The sequence below is a fragment of the Podospora anserina genome, chromosome 5, assembly GCF_000226545.1.
Source record: "Podospora anserina S mat+ genomic DNA chromosome 5, supercontig 7".
In the NCBI taxonomy this organism is placed as follows: Eukaryota; Fungi; Ascomycota; class Sordariomycetes; order Sordariales; family Podosporaceae; genus Podospora; species Podospora anserina.
Genome location: NW_001914840.1, coordinates 166,249 through 184,952, shown reverse-complemented (window position 1 = coordinate 184,952; position 18,704 = coordinate 166,249). Strand labels below are relative to the sequence as shown.

General features: G+C 49.6%; 6 protein-coding genes across 6 annotated transcripts; 3 read left to right on the top strand and 3 right to left on the bottom strand.

Annotated features, from left to right (window-relative positions):
- Positions 1-2: 2 nt before the first annotated feature.
- PODANS_5_12060 (uncharacterized protein) lies at positions 3-1,160 on the bottom strand (the record flags this gene model as incomplete). Its single annotated transcript, XM_001904434.1, has 1 exon — positions 3-1,160. A coding segment is annotated over one exon (1,158 nt), but the record flags the coding sequence as incomplete, so codon positions are not given.
- A 531-nt stretch (positions 1,161-1,691) lies between these two features.
- Positions 1,692-2,261, bottom strand: PODANS_5_12050 (uncharacterized protein; the record flags this gene model as incomplete). The annotated part of the gene is made up of 1 exon (XM_001904433.1): positions 1,692-2,261. One exon carries the CDS (start codon positions 2,259-2,261, stop codon positions 1,692-1,694), a length of 570 nt encoding a protein of 189 aa, XP_001904468.1.
- Positions 2,262-4,242: 1,981 nt separating this feature from the next.
- Positions 4,243-4,515, top strand: PODANS_5_12040 (uncharacterized protein; the record flags this gene model as incomplete). Its single annotated transcript, XM_001904432.1, has 1 exon — positions 4,243-4,515. The coding sequence occupies one exon, from the start codon at positions 4,243-4,245 to the stop codon at positions 4,513-4,515; it is 273 nt and encodes a 90-aa protein (XP_001904467.1).
- Positions 4,516-6,987: 2,472 nt separating this feature from the next.
- Positions 6,988-7,452, top strand: PODANS_5_12037 (uncharacterized protein; the record flags this gene model as incomplete). The annotated part of the gene is made up of 1 exon (XM_001904431.1): positions 6,988-7,452. The coding sequence occupies one exon, from the start codon at positions 6,988-6,990 to the stop codon at positions 7,450-7,452; it is 465 nt and encodes a 154-aa protein (XP_001904466.1).
- Positions 7,453-8,403: 951 nt separating this feature from the next.
- PODANS_5_12034 (uncharacterized protein) lies at positions 8,404-9,818 on the top strand (the record flags this gene model as incomplete). Its single annotated transcript, XM_001904430.1, has 3 exons — positions 8,404-8,944; positions 9,007-9,356; positions 9,402-9,818. The coding sequence occupies 3 exons, from the start codon at positions 8,404-8,406 to the stop codon at positions 9,816-9,818; spliced, it is 1,308 nt and encodes a 435-aa protein (XP_001904465.1).
- A 5,971-nt stretch (positions 9,819-15,789) lies between these two features.
- PODANS_5_12030 (uncharacterized protein) lies at positions 15,790-17,255 on the bottom strand (the record flags this gene model as incomplete). The annotated part of the gene is made up of 4 exons (XM_001904429.1): positions 15,790-16,229; positions 16,345-16,609; positions 16,698-16,879; positions 16,970-17,255. 4 exons carry the CDS (start codon positions 17,253-17,255, stop codon positions 15,790-15,792), a joined length of 1,173 nt encoding a protein of 390 aa, XP_001904464.1.
- Positions 17,256-18,704: the final 1,449 nt, after the last annotated feature.

Sequence of the window (18,704 nt, the reverse complement as noted above, 5' to 3'; positions counted from 1 at the left end):
CACAACTCCTCCACAGTAGGAGTTATGATCTGCGCATAAGCCGGAACACGATAATACCCCGCCTCATTATCTGCACTCCCCAACAAAACAGGAATCCTCGCCAAAGGCAGCCCAGCGAGCTCATCAGCAGCAAAAAAGGTAATGTTATCCGGTGCGGGCCAAAAGGGTGGTATGCCCCTTAATCGACTGCTGCTTTTGGCTGGTTTGATAGACGAGGCTGCCGAGAGGAGGGTTGTCCAGGGGACTGCCCTCATGCAAGTGATTGGGTTGGGAAGGGAACAGTTGACCAAACTGGCGACAGCTTCGAAATTGGATTGCTGAACAGATTTCGCATTTGATGGGAAGGAAAGCGCGGTGCCGGAGTGGGCGATCAACCCCCGGACAATCGGATCGCCGTGGTAGGCGTATGCCCAGTTATCCACGCTCACGGCACCAGAGGACTGTCCTGCAAGGGTGATCTTGCTTGGGTCACCGCCAAAGAAAAGGATGTTATCACGCACCCATTCCACCGCAGCGCGTTGATCACGAAGCCCGGGGTTTTGAAACGGGAGGTGGGATGAGCCAGGGAAGCCAAAGATGTTGAGGCGGTAGTTGACTGTTATGACGATGATATCCTGGGCGGAGGCGAGGCGGCCGCCGTGGTAGAAGGGGGTGTTGGTGTTGCCGATTGTGAAGCGGCCGCCGTAGAAGAAGATGAGGACTGGTTTGAGGGGCTGCGGCTGAGGAGGGAGGGGAGACCAGATGTTGAGGGTGAGGCAGTCTTCATTCTGGGGGGTGCCGGCGGCGGAAGCGAAGAAGTTGATTATTCGCTGGGCTTGGGGAGTCAAGCCTGGGTAGTTGGATGGCTTGGAGGGGGACAGGGGGCAGTCGTAGCCAAAGGAGGAGGCGTTACGGGAGAGGTCCGGGGTGAGGAGCCTTTGGGGTGGTGCGAATCGTAGGTCACCTAGAGGGGGTTTTGCGTAGGGAATGCCGAGAAATTCAAGTGCACAGGAGGCGTCGGGGAAGAGGTGCCCGGTGATGAGGCCGGATGTGGTTTTGACTTGGACATCTTGAGCAATTGCCGACTGGCAGGATAACGATTGAACAGTGGTTGCAACCGCGGTGGTTGCTAGCTTGAAGGAAAGCACAATCAGCAACATGTTTTGGCTCTGCTCGGTCATTGAAATCTCGACCTTTGAAGGTCAAGTCTGATTCCCGACACATTGAGACCCCGCTTCGGACCTCGCAGAATATTGTCAGCGTATGCGCGGCTGTACCACGTCGATGTCGTATTGCATGGTGAGATCCCATCTTTCAACGACTGTCAGCCCGGCGTGGTCCTCACATGTCCCGTCCCTGGAATGGAGATGGAATTCCGCAGCTTTATGCGTCAATTGAGCCAAAGTCTCACGTATGTATCCATCGGCCATGTTCTCGACATGCCTCTATTCGGGAATCTCAATATCACAACCCATCGCTGTTGTGCTAGTCATTAATAGAATCTACGAGTACAAACATACGTCTGATCGAGATTTTTGCTGTGGTATCCTCCCCTGAAAACATCCCTTCCCGCGGGAAGATTCTCTTTGCTGGTATCTAAACTGTCTAACATTAGAATCTCTCTCATTTGCCTTGCCCGGATATGCCGCTCACCATCATTTTTGCCCACCCCACCCCAGGCATTTCAACCTTGCCAGAAATGCCTCATCATCTCATTTCGGTCGTGATCGCAGCTGAGTAGCTCTCACCCACCTCAGTTTGGCCTTTCCGTGGAAATATGAACTGGGTGAGCCGTGCCCCGGAAATAGCCGATCGTGGATCCTCCAGGCAGTGACAAAGTCGCCAATGAGGTTAACCGAGCTTGCGGTGCACAAAAGCTGATCATTTTCTTGTTCCTGCTGTACTAGGAGGGCGAGGCGGGCGATTTCGTCAGCGGACTTCCGGAATTCGTTGAGGGTCTGCGAATCTTGCGGCACTTGGGGCACTTCTGGCAAAGTCCGTGGCACTTCTGGGAAAGCCCGTGGCTCATCATGTTCCATAACAATGTCTTGTGATTCCTCGAGGTGCGAGTGTGGCTGATCCGTATCTGTCATTTTGCTGGGTACTGGGCATGTGTCGGGAAAAGTCGGAGGCTGCGGTGAACGGGGCAAGCAGAGTTGGGATGAAGACTTTTGAAGGAAGTTCAAGGCAGCAGTCAACAGTAAGGGAAGGAGCGATGAAAGGTCAAAGTTCAACCACCCTGGCGCCACACTCCACCACAGCCCTGTTTGCTTGCTGCACATTATGGCCTTCTTCAGATGCTCTTTGATGGCGATGAATAACAATGATTTTTTCTTATGAATTGAAGGTGCATTAGGTACGTCTCAAACTCATAACATGCGCAACGGTGTGCGCCAAAGAAAATCTACAGAACCGTCAGATGATGCAATCCAATTACCACAAGCCGCTTTGACTCGGTCGTCCAGCAACCGTAATCCAGCACTCATGATTCCTGCAAAGTCTTTCAATGAGCCACGATACTCAAATGGAGAAATTGTCATTCATGATTCAGGACAAGTTTTCTTACCGCGGTCTCCATTTCCAGTATACTACTACTAGAAAGGTCCCCTCCGGGGGGCATCAAGATCTCGAATTGTGCTAACAGGATAGTCGCATTCCGGGAAACGACTGAGATAGAATCTTAGAGCAATGAGAAGATTATAAAATAAGGCCATGCATTCTCCCGGCTGGGCTGAAGTGTGACCATAGATGACGTTATACAGGGCTGAGAATAGATCGTTAAGGTATTTCAAGGAATATTGGCACTCCTGATTCACTGCCATGCCAGCTTGCTCCTGGGTAGCGAGTTGCGGTTGCAGATTTGACCGATAGTGTGCTGGCTTTGGAAGACTCAGCCTTGGGGAAGAGGCAAAGTCCACACCACCTACTTATAGCAGTCCTTAAGACTTTGGTAAAGCGAGTGGTCCATGTCAGATGTCCATACAATGCTCTGTTTTGCCTCCTGCATCTTTGGTGCCAAAGATGTCAAGAATTCCATTGTTCTTCGTCGCACGAGGTCACGAACATAGAAAACCAATCCCAGACAGCCATATCAGGGGTCCCAGCGTTGATGAAAATGAACCCTTAAATGCACCCACCCACCCAAAAAACTCAACATTTCAAGCGAAAAACCAGAAGAATGTCAAAGGACAACAAAGGATGGGATTCTCGCTGTCACAACAGCAATTGCATCCAGGCCGTCCTGATAGGCCAGGAAGGTGGCCAGGCCTGGCATCCCAACACAAGCGCCGTCGGATACTGCCTTGGCGCTTGTTTCTGCGCTTGGCCGCTCCTGATTCGACCCTCAACTTCAAATGCAATTGATGAGAAAACTCATGTGGGAGACAGCCCGATGGTGTTGCCCCAGGGTGTTGCTGGGCGTGTCAGAGATGAGATGGCAGGCGCAAAAGCAAAAGACGCTGGGGCCCTTTGATGCCCCACATTGACCCACTGATCAAAGTGACGTCAGTGCAACCTCGCGTGTCTGGCCCCCTTGCCCTTCACGCAAACTGCAGAAGAAGACGCGTCGATATTTATACATTTTGACTTTCTGCATCTGATCAATGGTAGCATCCAGCATGACCATGAGCCGACGATCTCATCTGTTTTCCATCCGGAAACTCCCAAAGCCGTGCGGTAAGTCAAGGAGGGTAACATGGCATCGTTTCCAGCACGGGCCACCGGGGCACCGACCAGGAGGTCACCCCCTGTAAAAGGAGGCTCGTCCGGATCACCAACCGTCTCAAGTCTGGGGGAGGGGCCAATCACCAACCTCGCCTCGCTGTTAGATCGCCTCAGCTTTTGACCTCCTTGCGCTACCCAAGACGAGGTGGTGTGTTTGAGATTCGACTCTTCTCTTTTTCCATCTGCTTCTCTTTTCCCATCTCTTTTCTTCCACCTTTTCCCTCTCTCCACCAACAAATTCCCATTCGTTCTTTTTTTTCCCACTGTTGTTGTCGGGCAGGTTATTGATCGCTGGTCGCTGGTCGCAGTCATTTCCCAACACAATACCACTTCGATTCTACCATTCTCTTTTGCATTTGACCTTTTAGTCATCTAGGTCAGATTTTGACTTTATCATTTTATTATATACCCTGTGCTTGGAATTTCCTTGTCTGTCGCTGGTCGAACCATCACCTCGCTCTCCTTCATTTTTACCACCAACTAACGACAACACCACACCCTCCCTTTTTATCTCAGTAGCACCACACACCAACCGCCAAAATGGGTCAGAATCTTTCTCTCGAGGAGCCTTTCGCCGACACCGCTGGTGCCGTGTTCGCCAAAGAGGACCAGATGAACAGCATCATCTTGGGCATCGCGTGGGCTGGGTCGGTGTATGGTATCGGCATGATCTGGTGCGCCGTCACGCTGCTTTCTCGTTGGTCGGGCAGGGAATCGGACAGAGATCCAAACCTATTTTCGGTACTGGCGGCGTTCTTACTATCGACGGGGTGGCCGATGATTATGCTCTATTTCGCAATGTCTAGTCGGTAGTCGGGTTATCTCAGTGGACAAGAAATAGGATAATTCAGTCTGGGTGAGAAGGAACGAGTCTCAGAACAGTTGCCAGCGTGTGAGGATGGGCTCATGATTTCCAAGGCTTTGAGATGAATGGGGTGGGCTGCTATGCCCAAGTTGACTTTGACGCGCGGAGGGGATGGTGGGGAGAGGGCTACATCATCGAGTCATGCCGAGTCAAGGTTGGATCATCAGGACTGGAGGGGAGCGCGTCAATGACAAGCACAGGTTGTGCATGAGGATGGAAGGGGAGGTTAAGGGAGCCGACGGGAAGGGGTCTTCATCACAGCACATATAATACCACGGTATAAACAGTTTTCTCGTCATACCTTTTTTACAAATGATCATGGTCAAACGAAATGCAAAACCGCCATTTTTTCTCTCTCAGTTTCGATGTCGGAATGGGTCATGATATTCGTCAATGTTCTTTCCCAATCCCATGCTATGCATCATGCCCCAAATGCCTGGCAATGTCATTCAAAATCTCACATTCCTCAAGAAAGCCGCAACGACCTCGCCCAAACTCTCAGTGCCCCCTCTTTCCAACAAATACATACCCTCGTCCTGCTCCCCCTCCACAGCGTCCTCGGACCTGCCAACGCGATAACCAACTCCTTCGATTCCCTCCTGCAGCGCCAACCAAGACGCTAACAACATACCCTCCACTAACCACAGCGTTCTCTCGCCCTCGTCTTTGAAAAGCTGCCCGTCAATCCCCTCTCCTGATTCTGTTGGAGAATCAACGCTGATAAAGCTATCGTTTGACTCTTCCGGTCCTCTCCACAGCCTCGACGAACCCAAACCATGGAGCTGATCCTCCGCCCTCCCAACCCAATCAAGATAACCGTCAAACCAACCCCTTTCCTCCTCCACCTCACCAGAATACAACGACTCTAGCAGTACCTCATCCGCCGGTGTCCACTCGTCTAAGCTCGCCGAGCTTGGTGACCAGAGGTACGTCGACGTGGTGAAATCTGGAGAAAGCAGATAATGCTCGTTTTGCGGTGGCGATATCCGTGGAACGGGAAGCATGACAGGGCTGGCAAGAGCAGAGCCAACCCCCCCGACTACCATCCCCTTTCCACGCGGTGGCTTTTGTTCTGATATCGATATGTCCAACGATCCATCGCTCTGAATAACAACCACCAACCCATACGTTGTCCTCAACATCAGTGGCGCTCTTGGTGGGGAGGTAGATGAAGACGTGCAAAGCAAGAAGGCGAGGTCTGACGTAGTAAGGGGGTGCATTTTGTTGTCGTAATGATAGCATGGAACTAGACAAAGCCAGAACAGATCGGACGTGGCTCAAAACAGCATAATTATATCCTACCCAACCGTACCTATGCAACTTGAAATTCCAGAGGCTGGTAAAACTACCTAGCCTTTCTCCTTTCTCCAGACCCCCATCAAAAATCAAGCTCCCAAACCCCAGGATCCTCCCTCAACCGCCCAATCGGCCAAAACACTTGCATGCCTTCCCCCCGAACCTCCCCTCTCCCCCACTCATCCAACACCAGGGCTTGCATCCAAAAATCTCGCCTGAGCGGTAGCTAATCCCCTTCCGACAAGTCAATCGCGGCTGCTACCTGCACCAAGTCATAATTGGCTGTCACATATTGCCTTAGTGGAGCGGCGCACCGCTTGCGGCGCTTCCAAACGGTTGGCGGGTAGGTTAAGCGCCGAGGACCACCACACGACGGGCAGCCTCATTTATTCGGCTTGTGCCGCTGTCAAGCAATTGGGCAATTTGCAGAGCGAAAAAACATTTGTTTATCACTGGCTGCTTGCTATTATGTCTAGAAGGCGTTGCGGTGTAATTCCCCTCACAAGTGATCAATACCATCCGGGTGACAAGTTTCATTTTCCCCATCTTGGTCATCTCCCTTATCGTCCTTCTCATCGCACATCCTATCCCCCTCCGCCGGTTTTTGACCATCTTTGTCATTTTCCATTCTGCGACTACCGCTGCCCGGTCACCTGGGTTTCACAAAACTTGGGGAAGAGCTGTTGAAGATTTATTGGCTTGTTGTAGGGGAAGCCGGAAGGAAGGTGGGTGGAAGGTGGAAAGGAACCCAAACAGGGGGCTCTTGCAACAGCATTTTGTGCATCGAGTAGGTGGCATAATCCATCCACCATGAAGCTGGCAGTTGGCTTTTTAATCGACGACGTTTGTCTTGAGTGTTTGCAATTTCCAAACCCCGGTTCCCGTGATTGCGCGATTCAGGAACCGGGGTCTACCACATTTTGTGTTGAACATTAAGCTTTCACCCGCCAAAAGTCTTGCGAAGCCACCCTGAGCCATCCATCGCCTCCCCATGGGGTTCTCCGTTCTCGACATCAGGACTGTCAAGGCGGTGTCTCCATGTCCTGACGTTCTTGGTGCCTCTCAAGCAACACTTCACCGCAAACACACAACCCATCATATCAGTCCCTCACCACACATCTGACATGGGAAACTTTTCAGAACGGATGCAGGGCGTCCGCTCGCGCCTCCATCTAACGCGCGAGAAGCCCGCCTCATCTTGCGAACCACGGCCCCCTGAACGTATGAACCGCAAGACGCTCCTCAAAGAATACACTCGGCTCCAACGGCACTGCGACTCGTTGAAGGGCGAGAAGAAGAAGATGGAAAGTGATATGATCTCTATGGAGAGGCGGCATAAAGAGGAATTGGATGAGTCAAAACTGAGTCAAAAGATTGTCAAGTTGGAGGCAACGATCGTCAAGCTTAGACAGGAGAATGCCTCGCTGAATGCGTTGAGGACGGCGTATTTTCTCCGGAGCCTTGCTTTGGAGCGGAGGCTGAATGATCTCCAGGCGAAGGTGGACAATGCGGGGATGGATAGAGATCGGTGTCAGGAGAGAATAAATTATATGGAGTACCTGAAGAAGGGAGAGGCTGGAGAAGGTTGAGTAGGTAGGTGGCGTCGTCTGGGCGGTGCTAGTGGCAGCGGTTGGGAGATGCGAGGTGGACAATACAACCTGGGTGGGAAAAGCCTGGACAAGCCAGAGGACAAGACTTTTTCTTTCCTGCCAACATTATGAGCTTGTCTCCCGAATACAACCACAGTCGCTTCATTGTTGGACATAACATTCCATCGGTTGCCTCTTCAACTTGACAAACAAGTGGCAGGAGGACAATACAAAAGGCAGCAGCAAGCACATCGACGTCGAGGACAAGAATCGTTTGGTGTGAAAAGGCCCCTAAGGGTTCCAGGTTCGATGGTGCGAGATAGGTACCTGATAGATCCAGTAGGCGGCAGCTTATATACCGCCCTTTGGCTCTTCCCACCAGCGAAGTAGCTATACATTGTATGTAGATAGCGCAATGGTTAAGGAGCCGCGAGCCACCTGGCCTGGCCAGTTGGGGTTGTGTGGACCGGACCGACCCTTCGCTCCAGGTAGTGGGTTCAAGCCCATCATGGTCACGTCTTTCTCCTTTTGCTTTTTTTATTTTAACTGTTTCGAAATGCACCTGGACAGCAACAAACAGAGACTGGATTTCGATTGCATCTTGTGCTGAGAAGGCCAATCATTTAATGTATGGGTTCCATTATTTACCTTTCTCTTTGCAACGAGAAGGCTCGACGAGCGAGCACTACGAGTTTCTTCGACAGATCATACCCTTGTCTCAAGAACAATGAACGCAAACAGCAGAAAAGGATCCAAACTGTGGCTGAGATTACCAGCTGAGTTAGGGCCATCCCCAGATGGCACCAAATGATTTCCACAAAGTCAAATCTTGTCCAGTTTTTCGGCCCCCGAACTATATAAAAAGTTAACGCAAAGCCCAAAGCGACTTCTATCTCGACGACATTGTATCATTCCTGCCCATCTGCTTCAAGACCTTTTTTGGCTGCAAACATGCCTCCTCGCAAGCAAATTGGAGTTCCAAGCACCGCGCCGACGCGTCGATCATCACGCGTCGCTGCCAGGGAGGCCACGACCACACCGGAGCCCGCACATCCGCCAAGCTTAAAAGCTACGAAGGCATCAGCGTCAGCAACGCCAAAACCACGAAAGAGTTCGACAGTTCGGCACAGACCTCGCAGACGCAGTCCCCGCACACAGGCCGCCATTGAGGAGGAGCTTGCCGGGGAGGTTCATGATGCCGCCGCAGGTCAAGATGCTTCAGAGGAGCGGAAGGCTTCAGCCGTCGATTCCTTTGACTGGAGCACCCTGACCCGTGGAAATCAGTTTTGCTATGGCAACGAGGAAGAGCATATCAGCGTTGGAACAGGATTCCATTTGCCTGGAACGAATAAGCATATTCCCTCACAATATCCCTCTCCTTGCAATATGCGTTTCGAGGTACAGAGTGGGAACTCTAAGATCAAGAAGAGTGGGGGTGTGCGGATAATCGGCGGAGCAGACGGGATCAAGATGATTCCTTTCGTCAATATCGGTAAGTCATCATCTTGTTCCCAGCACCACTGCCGATCCTCGCTTGCTGATAACCTGTTACAGAACATGTCATCATCCTCCCAGAGCCCAAAGCCAAGAGACAAAAGAACCACCGCGTGCTTATCGTGCCCACCGCCGCCACTGGCCTCTCCCCCATCAAACGGAAGTACCCCAAGATCATCTCATACAGCCTGCCGAACAAGAACGCAGACAAGGACCTCATTGGAACAATTGGTGAGGCAGCTGATGCCAGCAAAGACACATATCTCTCGGTCTTCAGGAAGGTCTTCAACCAGAAACTGAAGTCATTTGGCAAGTCTGTCATTGATGCTACGGACTTCCAAAAAGCTGGGATTTGGGAAGGGAAGACGACAGCAAGGTTCCGGCTCAACTATCAGCCTCACCAAAGGACCGTCAGAGGTATACCAACCATTTCTATCATTGGCCGGGACTTATAGAGCCACATCAGAGCTAGGAGTGCGTTTTCAGGCCACAGCTACTTCCTTCGCGAGGGGCTAGTGTTTTTACACGATTCCAATGGGCGGCATGGTGGAGAAGATCTCCATCTGTTTATTCCCTTCAATTCGTCCAGCAAGTCGCTTTTTCTACTTGCCTACGAGAATGGGGAACCCGTTGGTGTTGGGTACCTGATCGAGGATCTTTCTGAACCGTACTTTGCAGCCACCGCCGATGCGAAGAAGGACGAGCAGAATTCTCTGATGATAGGCTTTGACGGGCTGCCTGTGGAGCTGTTGGATGAGTTGAAGAAGTGGTCAGAGGGAAATAGGATCAAGACGACGAGGATGAACCTGGGCGGTCTTTCTACAACTATGCCGGAAACACACCAGCGTCAGGCTTCACGCCGCCGGGTATGACGGGAAATGATGTAAGAGTCATACCAATCTGCAAGGTATGCTAGCACATTATGAGTTTGCTTTCCTTGTTTTCATGTCAGATGGAATCATCTGACATCCAATGCGGTTGTTTTCCTACAAGGGAGCCAGATGTACGCCCTTGTAATTTTCTTTTTTTCTAGACGTTTCACAAAATCATCTGAATTTGCTCTTTTACAGCACTTTGAAAGATTCCATACTGGCGTCATCATCCCATCGTCCTCTGGTTATAGTCATACTTCATGTCAAGTTGAAAGAGCAGCATAATGGCTTTGAACCAGTAGAACTGGGTTTTGTAAGGAACTAATACCCACCTGTATCTGAGAGCAGATACTTGTAACAGGGAACGGGTTGCTCTTTGCTCTCACATGAGCAAGATATCAAGCTATCACCACATAGTCTATCAAGATTTCCAGCAAGAGCTACTTTTCAACAAAACCAGGAGCATCAACTCGTTACCCATCAGAGATTTAGCTACCTCCACAGATCCACTCCGCCAGTTCGTTCACTCTGCTCTTGAGGGGCCTTCAAGACGTATATATATCTGTCAACTTTCTTTCTAGAATTCTTTCTCTCCCCATCATCCTCACCTACATCGAAAAGCCAGCAAAATGCATTCCTTTACCAACTTCTTTCTAGCCGGCCTGGCCGATACATTCGGCCTCCTCACCCAGTCCGCCTCCGCTGCCGACTTGGTTCAAGTCCACAACCACTGCAGCTTCCCCCTGTACTGGTGGCACAGCGCCTCTGCTGACGACCCCAAGGCCTGTGACAAGGGCGTGAACGACCTCTGTATCGGCAAGGGTGGTGAGCCCTTTAAGGCAGCGGCAGGCTCTGCACACGGCTATGTCATTCTGAAGAACGACAAAGGCGTCTCGGTCAAGATTCGCCGTGGGGACAAGGTCCAGACAAATACCAGCTTAAGGCCCCGGCCTTTACGGCAAGCCCTTTCAACGACCAAAACGTCTACGTCCAAGTCACTTTCCCTGGCTCTTCCGAGCCTGCCTACAACACATGCCAAATTCTGTAGTGCAAGAAGAACGCAATCTGCGTGAATGTCTACCAGGAGGATGACCACCCCGATGCTAGAAGTTGCCGTGTGAACACGGGAGAGATGCACCTTCACTTGTGCATGTCTGATGCCGACTTCGCCGTCGCGCCGTTGGAGTTCCAGCAGAGTGCTGTCAAGAATTCTGGGCGTGGTCTTAGGCAGGCGAAGAGAGATGCTAAGCACAAGGTTACGAAGGATGATTTGAGGAAGGGGTGCCCGGGTTTTCAAGCTGCTTTGGCGAGAAAGCCTTAGGCTAGATTGGGGGCTTGGTAGAGTAGTAGCCAGTGGCCTAGCTAGAAACACGGAGATTTTCTCCACATCATATGGTACTTGTTTTGTGACAGGGAAGAGTAACACAAGCTCTTCGCGCATCTGGTGACAAGCTGCCACACTACTCCCCCCTACAAGGATCCTGTCCACGGTGCCAAGATGCGTGAGATCGAGTCTCGTTTCCCACTCCAAGCAGACACCTCGCTCAACTGCCTTTTGGACTGTGAGATGGTCGACAACCACGAGAAGCCCAAGAACTTGACCTTGAGCCACCATGGCAATTTTGTCACACGTGGAACCACTCTGACGGACTCGGACGGCCAGATCGATGGTGCTTTCGTTCTTGGCTACAAGCACTTCATTGAGAGCTACCTTTTGCCTCGCATCAAGCCTCTCAACCAAGCCAGCTAGAATTACTGCTGGAGGAAGCAAAATTCGACCTCTTGGCTATCCAAGAGCCGTGGATTAATCCACACAACAAATCAAACTACTGCCCGCGAAGCAGTCTGTCACGGGCAAGACAGGTTGATAGATTAATGACAGTGATATTCAGCTAAGCTACGGTCTGGGCTTTGTTCCGTCGGGTATGGGCAGGCTCTATTGTCAAGATGTAACTCAAAGAGCTATAAATAGGTCTCGCGGTAGCGAGATATGAAGTTATTTAAATTGTATTGGCCCGTACTCTGCACGTGCTAAGCTCCATTACTAGATTAACGACGATCACGGTGCAACCGCCGTGATACCGGTACACTTTTAACTACCCACGACCAAAAAGCCACGGCCCTCACCGATCGATTCTTTCCAGACCCACCAACCGACTTACCAAATATCCAAGACCCTACTTTGTCTACGCTTTGGGAGTTACTTTTCTAGACGGACCAGAGGATACGGGCCTGACGATATTAAACTAGCCTTACATAGAGCCTTGCCATGGAAAGCACCCGGACATAACCACCTACCGATCGGCTTTTTAAAGGCCAGTAGTAACCTACTCTATAAAGTTCTAGTAGTATTAGTACAGAGATATTTCGAATTAAAGTAGTACTTCGAGAGGTTTAAGGAGGCTATAGCTATAGTTTTACCTAAGCCTAGGAAAAACCCAGTAAAATACTAGACACCGGGAGGATATAGGCTAATATCGCTATTATCTATTATTAGGAAAATTATTAAGATAGTAATCATAAAATGGATTGATACTCAAAGGAAGGAAAGGATAAGACTGTACGGATTAAATAAAGACGGAGGTCAGCTGCTGTGAGCAAGCACAGGCCAGTCTGTCACAATCGTTGGTGGGGGACCAACGCACGGGGCGCGGGGCGCCCCTGGCCAGTCATTACGGACCAGTCGGAAGAGGAGCGAAAGGCTCATGGTGATCCCAGTGAGCAGAGCGACAGGATCACGGTGATCATAGTGAGCCTCAGGTGGAGGATGTGATCCGGATCACCGCTAGGGAACGCGATCCAGGTGATCCACAGGTCTATATATACGGAGGAACTAGATAGCTTGTAGATAGTTCCGCAGTATGCAATTCACAATTGTATTCACGGTATCTTGTGTTTACATTGAGACATCTTGTTGTGCACTGTTTAGCTGCACCGAACCAATTGTCAGAAGTTACCTTCAACCCGTATCCCTTTCAGAGGTTCTGTACAGAAGTTCGTCACACAGTCACTTTGTCACCTAACTGGCCTGCCAGGCACCCGCCTAACCCAGGGTGTAGGTCTCACACTTTTTTAAGTGGGATGCTTGCTCGCCAGCCTCTTTTTAATTTTAACCATCCCTTTTCACACACTTTTACGGTATACCCACTGGTTGAGTATTATGGATAATAGAAATAGCCGAGTAATATAAATTACTTTTAAAGAAATAAATAGGTAATAGAGAGTATAGGTTTATAAACCTAGTAATAAAACTAATAATAGCTTAAATTAGAAAGGCCTGGAGATCGCGTGTTATAGGTATATTACTGTTGCTCGATCTAATAAGTACTTTCGATAAAGTAAATTATATTTAACGACTCGTAACTCCCCCAGATTAAGGTTTCTTATAGTAGCTTATATACTACGTAAGGAACTGGCTAATAGACCGAACAGCTATACTTTCCTTTAACGGCTAAAAGATATAGAAAATTAGTATTTAAGCTAGAGTTCCATAAGGCTTCCCTTTCTTAGTAATCCTCTTTATCTTATATATCGCCTCCTTATATAAGAAGCTTAAAGATAAATAGCTAGGTATAAGCCTGGTGAGTTTCGCCAACGATACGAATATACTAGCCTTCGGGAAAAATTCCGGCATTAACTGCCAGCAGCTCGAGGAGGCTTAGTCAACCTGCCTATAGTGGGCTACAGCTCACGGCATGGAATTCAACCCGGCTGTCGTACGGCAAACAAGCAACCAGCCGCATCACGGCCTAAGCGCTATCTACCTGTACAATTGAGAACCAATGGTTGGAAGTAGGGCGGACAATCAAATGCCTCGCGGCTACTAAAGAAATGATATTGCCCATAGAGTACAAGGAAAGACTCGGTAGCTGGTCGAGGCTACTAGGGCACGGGCTACGAAAGGACAAATAAATACGCGTCTTCAGGACGTGTTTGTATCGATAGACTTTCTTCACTAAGGACTTCGAGGCCACTGAAGATTATTAGCTGTATTGAACTACTGTTCCAAGCCTTGATCACCAGCCTTTGTCACAGTTGTGGTATCGGAAGTTTTGCTCTGTCGTTTGGCTTGTATTCTCCGCCTTGATGCGCTATTAGGTTGGATGACCAGGAAATGGCCCACCCACAGAGGTGGCCCACATTGGCTTGAACTTACCAGTGCCATTTTCCACATTAAACCCTCAACAACCCTGGACCTCCGAAAGCCCCCCCAACTTTATATTCCACCCCCAGAGGTCAAAAATGGACCATTTCTTTTTCTTCTTTTTGCTCCAGGTACCCATCAATGGCCAAATATACCGAGGAAGATCTCGCAAATGCCGAACAAGACATTCTTGCTGGTATAAGCCAGCGCCAAGCGTCCGACAAGTACGGGGTTCCACGTTCTACACTGAGGCACCGCATCTTAGGAACCCAGGTTTGCAAACAGGCCCATGAAAATCAACAGCGGCTTACTCAGGGCCAGGAAGACCTCATCGTTTAATAGATCCTTCGTCAGGAAAGCCTTGGCTACGCTCCCACCCACGCTAACGTAAGAGCTCTGGCGGCCAGTATGCTGGCTGAACAAGCCGATATCTACTCCATTGGGAAGCACTGGGTAACCCGCTTTATTGGCCGTTATCCCAGTATTAAAACGAAGGTGGGAAAGAAGATTGATTACGCTAGAGTTAACGAAGTTACCCCGGAGAATATCAACAAGTTCTTTAACCTTTATTCTACCGTTAACTGGATTAAGCCTAAGAATAGGTATAACCATAATGAAGTAGGAATAATGGAAGGTCAGGGAGAGAACGGCTTGGTTGTGGGGTCTTTAATGAGGGATAAAAAGTCTGTATACGTTAAATAGAATGGAAAAAGGACTTGGACTACTATACTGGAGTGTATCTCCCAGGATGGGAGAGTCCTCCCCCCCAGGGTAATCTTTAAAGGCCAAGACCTTCAAAAGCAATGGTTTAAGGACCAATTCGATAAGGACTGGTATATAGCCGTATCATCGAACGGTTGGACCAGTAACGACCTGGCCGTTGGATAGCTTAAAGAGGTCTTTATCCCAAGGACTCAACCAAAGGACCCATCAGAACCACGTCTTTTTATTTATAATAGCCATGGCTCACATACTACTAACGACTTTATAATCCGGTACTACAGGAGTAATATTTACCTTCTTTTCCTGCCCCCCTACTGCTCTCACGTCCTTTAAACCCCTTGATATTGGCTGCTTTTCCAGTGTAAAGAAGGCGTATAAGAGGCTTGTGGCTGTAAACGACGCCCTCACTAACTATACGCCTGACGGCAAGGTCGACTTGGTCCGGCTGTATGACTTTGCCCGCAAGCAGGGCTTCAGGAAAGAGAATATTGCCGGCGGCTGGCGTGGGACAGGATTATGGCCTATACGTAGGCGCAAACCGCTCTCTTCAAGCCAGGTGGTAGTCCCTGTGGTGCCGTTAGATCTCTCTTCAAAAACACCTACTTTCTATACCGTGGGGGATTCCCAGGTGGCTAAGAAGGTCAAGGACCTACTCAAGAACCATACGCCGGCCGGAAAACGGCTTGCGGCAAGGACTCTCACCAGTACTATACTCACACTGAGATCTGAGGTATCCATCCACAAAGCTGATGCGGCAAGGCACCAACAAAACGCCCACAAAGCCCAGGACGCAAAGAAAAGGCGTAAGTTGAATAGAGAAGATTCGAATTCCAAGTTTGTAAGGCTTTGTGACCTGGAAGAGGCTCGTATTGAAGGGAGGGTGGTGGAGGAAGAAGTGGTGCCTAAGGAGGATGTGGAGCAGCCGGAGCCAGCCGAGCCTGTGCGGCGTAGCACACGTTATCGGGTTCAAAACCGGCGTAAGAGGGAAGCAGACGAAATGTCTGACTCTGACAGTGATTGAGCTACATTTTGGTATAAATTCCATAGAAATTGACCCAATATTGGTCTTGTTGTGGGGAGTGTAAGCATTCAGGGGTAATCTCATTAAGGTTGTGTGGCTGGTGTGGGGGTGGTGGTCCATATCCGTGGGTGGGCCATTTCCTGGTCATCCACCCTAGTCCTTGGTTTCCAAAGGAGATCTTGAGAGTAAACAAGTGCTATGGCACCGGAATTCTGCTCCTTGGGCGTATCCAATCCAAATACGTTTGCCTTCCAGTGCCGCTCACCATAAAGAGAGTGCTTACGTTTCCATTTAGTCCCAACCTTCTCCAACTTGATTACCAACTTTTCTGAGCCGAGTCTTTTCCGGTGGTCGACCTCGAGCATGTCACTCTCGATGATCTTGAGCAGATCGTAGACAATTTTGACGCAGTCTTCATGATCTTCCAGTCTCCTGATCCAGTCTTTGACGCCTTTCTTTAGCCAGACGGCGTCTCTGGTTTGGGACACATTGTAAAAGGTATCAGTCTCGAAGCCGTAGACATCTTCCTTGACCCTGGCATCGGCGAATTTGTCCAGGGAGTCAGCACCCATGAGTAGCCAGGTAATGTGCTCCAGAAAGACACATCCGAGACTGAAAATATCGGTCTTGAGAGATACCATGTCCTCCTTGCCGAATTCGGGAGCTTGGTATGAAATGGTTGCCATCTGCCAGAGGGAATAGAAAGTAAAATGTCAACTCCGGATCGTACGTGTCGTACACCTCAAATGTTGCCAGGGGCTGGATCGAATGCCTTTTTGTTTGGCCATTGTCGTTGGCACCCAGTACCGTTTGGGCACGACTCTCTGCAAAAATCAAAGATCTAATTTCCAGGTCAAACTCATTCGCTCGAGAAGACGCGTTGGAGTCACCATGTTCTTGAGTCTCTTGAGAGTGAAAAAGTCGGTTTGTTTCTTGAGGTATCATGAACATGTCAGCGCATGTAACCGTTCGGAAATACAAATTTACTCACCTCCGGATCAAAGTTCCTATCACCGGGGTTAATCTGGACTTTGAAAACCTCCCCAAAGTCCCCTTCTTCATTCATCTTGTGGTTCTTCTCCATCGGAAGCGGCCCCTTCATAGGAAGAGGACCACCGCCCCTCAACACATAGTGGTAGTGCTTTCCCCCATCTTTCCATGTGATGAAGGGTACTGAAAAGCATCGAGACATGGCAATAAAATTTTCTCGAGATTCGAGATCCATGTCGTTGACTTATTGGTGGCGATTTCCAGCTTGTCAACAAGCCAGTGTGTCTTCTCCTTCAACAAGAAGAGGAAGGCATACATCACTCATGCCTTCTTGCATCAGAGTTTTGATCCTGTTCACCGCATCTTGACCTGTCCCAATGATGGAAGCAAGAAGCCGGCGGCAAGGCGGGCAACGTCCATCTTCGGTGCCATAGTAGATGTCTTGGGCGATTCGCATGTGCTCATGTGCAGTTGCATAGCATTGCAAACTGGAAACCACTTGAAGGACAACTTCGGGTGTGATAATCTCCTCGAACTGGGCATGAGTGACAAATCTCATTCCACGGTCATGGGATCCAAGAAAGCCCTTGTTATGGTAAGCCGTCCTGTCAAGAAGATCTTTGACCTGTTGAATGATGTTGGGGTTTTGCTCCTGTACTTTGATGGTCTTGCGTCTGAGGTTACGTTTGTGGACCTGGCTGTAGTCTTTGTTGCCCCTATCCTCGATCCTGCGCACTCATCGTTCATCGTACACCACATGAACACCTGGAATAATGTGATGTGTTAAAGATGGCCTTTTCTGAAGTTCGTCGCGCTCCAACCGGGTGATACCCACAGTATTGATTGGTGACGGGTCAGGGCTAGGAAGGCTGTTCTGTTCAAAGATCAATTCATTCATGTCATGTGTCAACTATATATCCGTGGAATCGCCGGCATCAAGCTTCACCTCAAAACCATTAGGCAGCGCTGCCTTGATGTCCTTTACAAGCTTCTCACGAGTCATGATGTGAACGTACGGTTCGTTCTCATACGCAGCAATAACCATGCCGACCAAAGTGCGAGTATGAGGTGTGACCACCCATGCGCCTGAGCACCCCAGAGCTATAGACAAGCCGAGTTAGATGATGATACACTTAGAAGTCAAGCCAACAAACCCAGGGGAGCTTCTGTCCGTATCTTCTCTGTCGTGAAGGTAACTCCGTGTACCATGAATTCTGATAAGCCGGGCACACGACTACCGTTCACCGTCGCCTTCGGTCCGAGATTAATCATGACTCCAGCATCCACGTCTTGGGAGAGATTTGGGGAATCGACAACTGTGGGGCACCAAAGGGCCCAGGTTTTCCCAGACCCACACCGGTTTGCTCTTGGGGCTGGATTTTCTTACTGTTTACTTTTAAAACAGCCAACTACTGTAATACCAATTTGCTTACCATTTTTTGGCCATTTTAGCCTCATTTTCGCAGCCAGTGACTTTCCTAGGTCGCCAGCCCAACAACAACTGAGACCTTCATCGATTGGCAGCTCTTGTCCGAAAATACGTTTTTGGGCGTATGAAGATGTTGAACCGACCACACGGAGAAGTCCGTGTCTTCGCTCTTCATCTGACCAACAGGTTGCTTAAAAAATGGAACCCAGCTGGCAAACCGATGTAAAAGTTAACCAAGATCGAAATCATCCATACCGAGCAAGCTGGTGAGGCGGTGTAGCTCAACTGGGATCCAATCTCGGATTGTCGCAAGGTCTACGCTGCCAATTGGGTAGGGCTAAGGGAAGTCGTCAGAATTAGTGTCAGGCATCTCACTATCCGAATCCCAGTTCGACTCATCGTCTAAAATGTCATCGGGGGAAGAATCTTCGCTGTCAGAGCCACCATCTGAGGTGTTTATAAACGGTAAGAAACTCCGGTGTTCCGATTATGGTTGGCCTTTGAGCAAATCCGTGAGTAGTTCGAAGATGCCGTGGCCAGTTGTGACGGCTACATTAGAGGCATTTAGGGATAAAATGC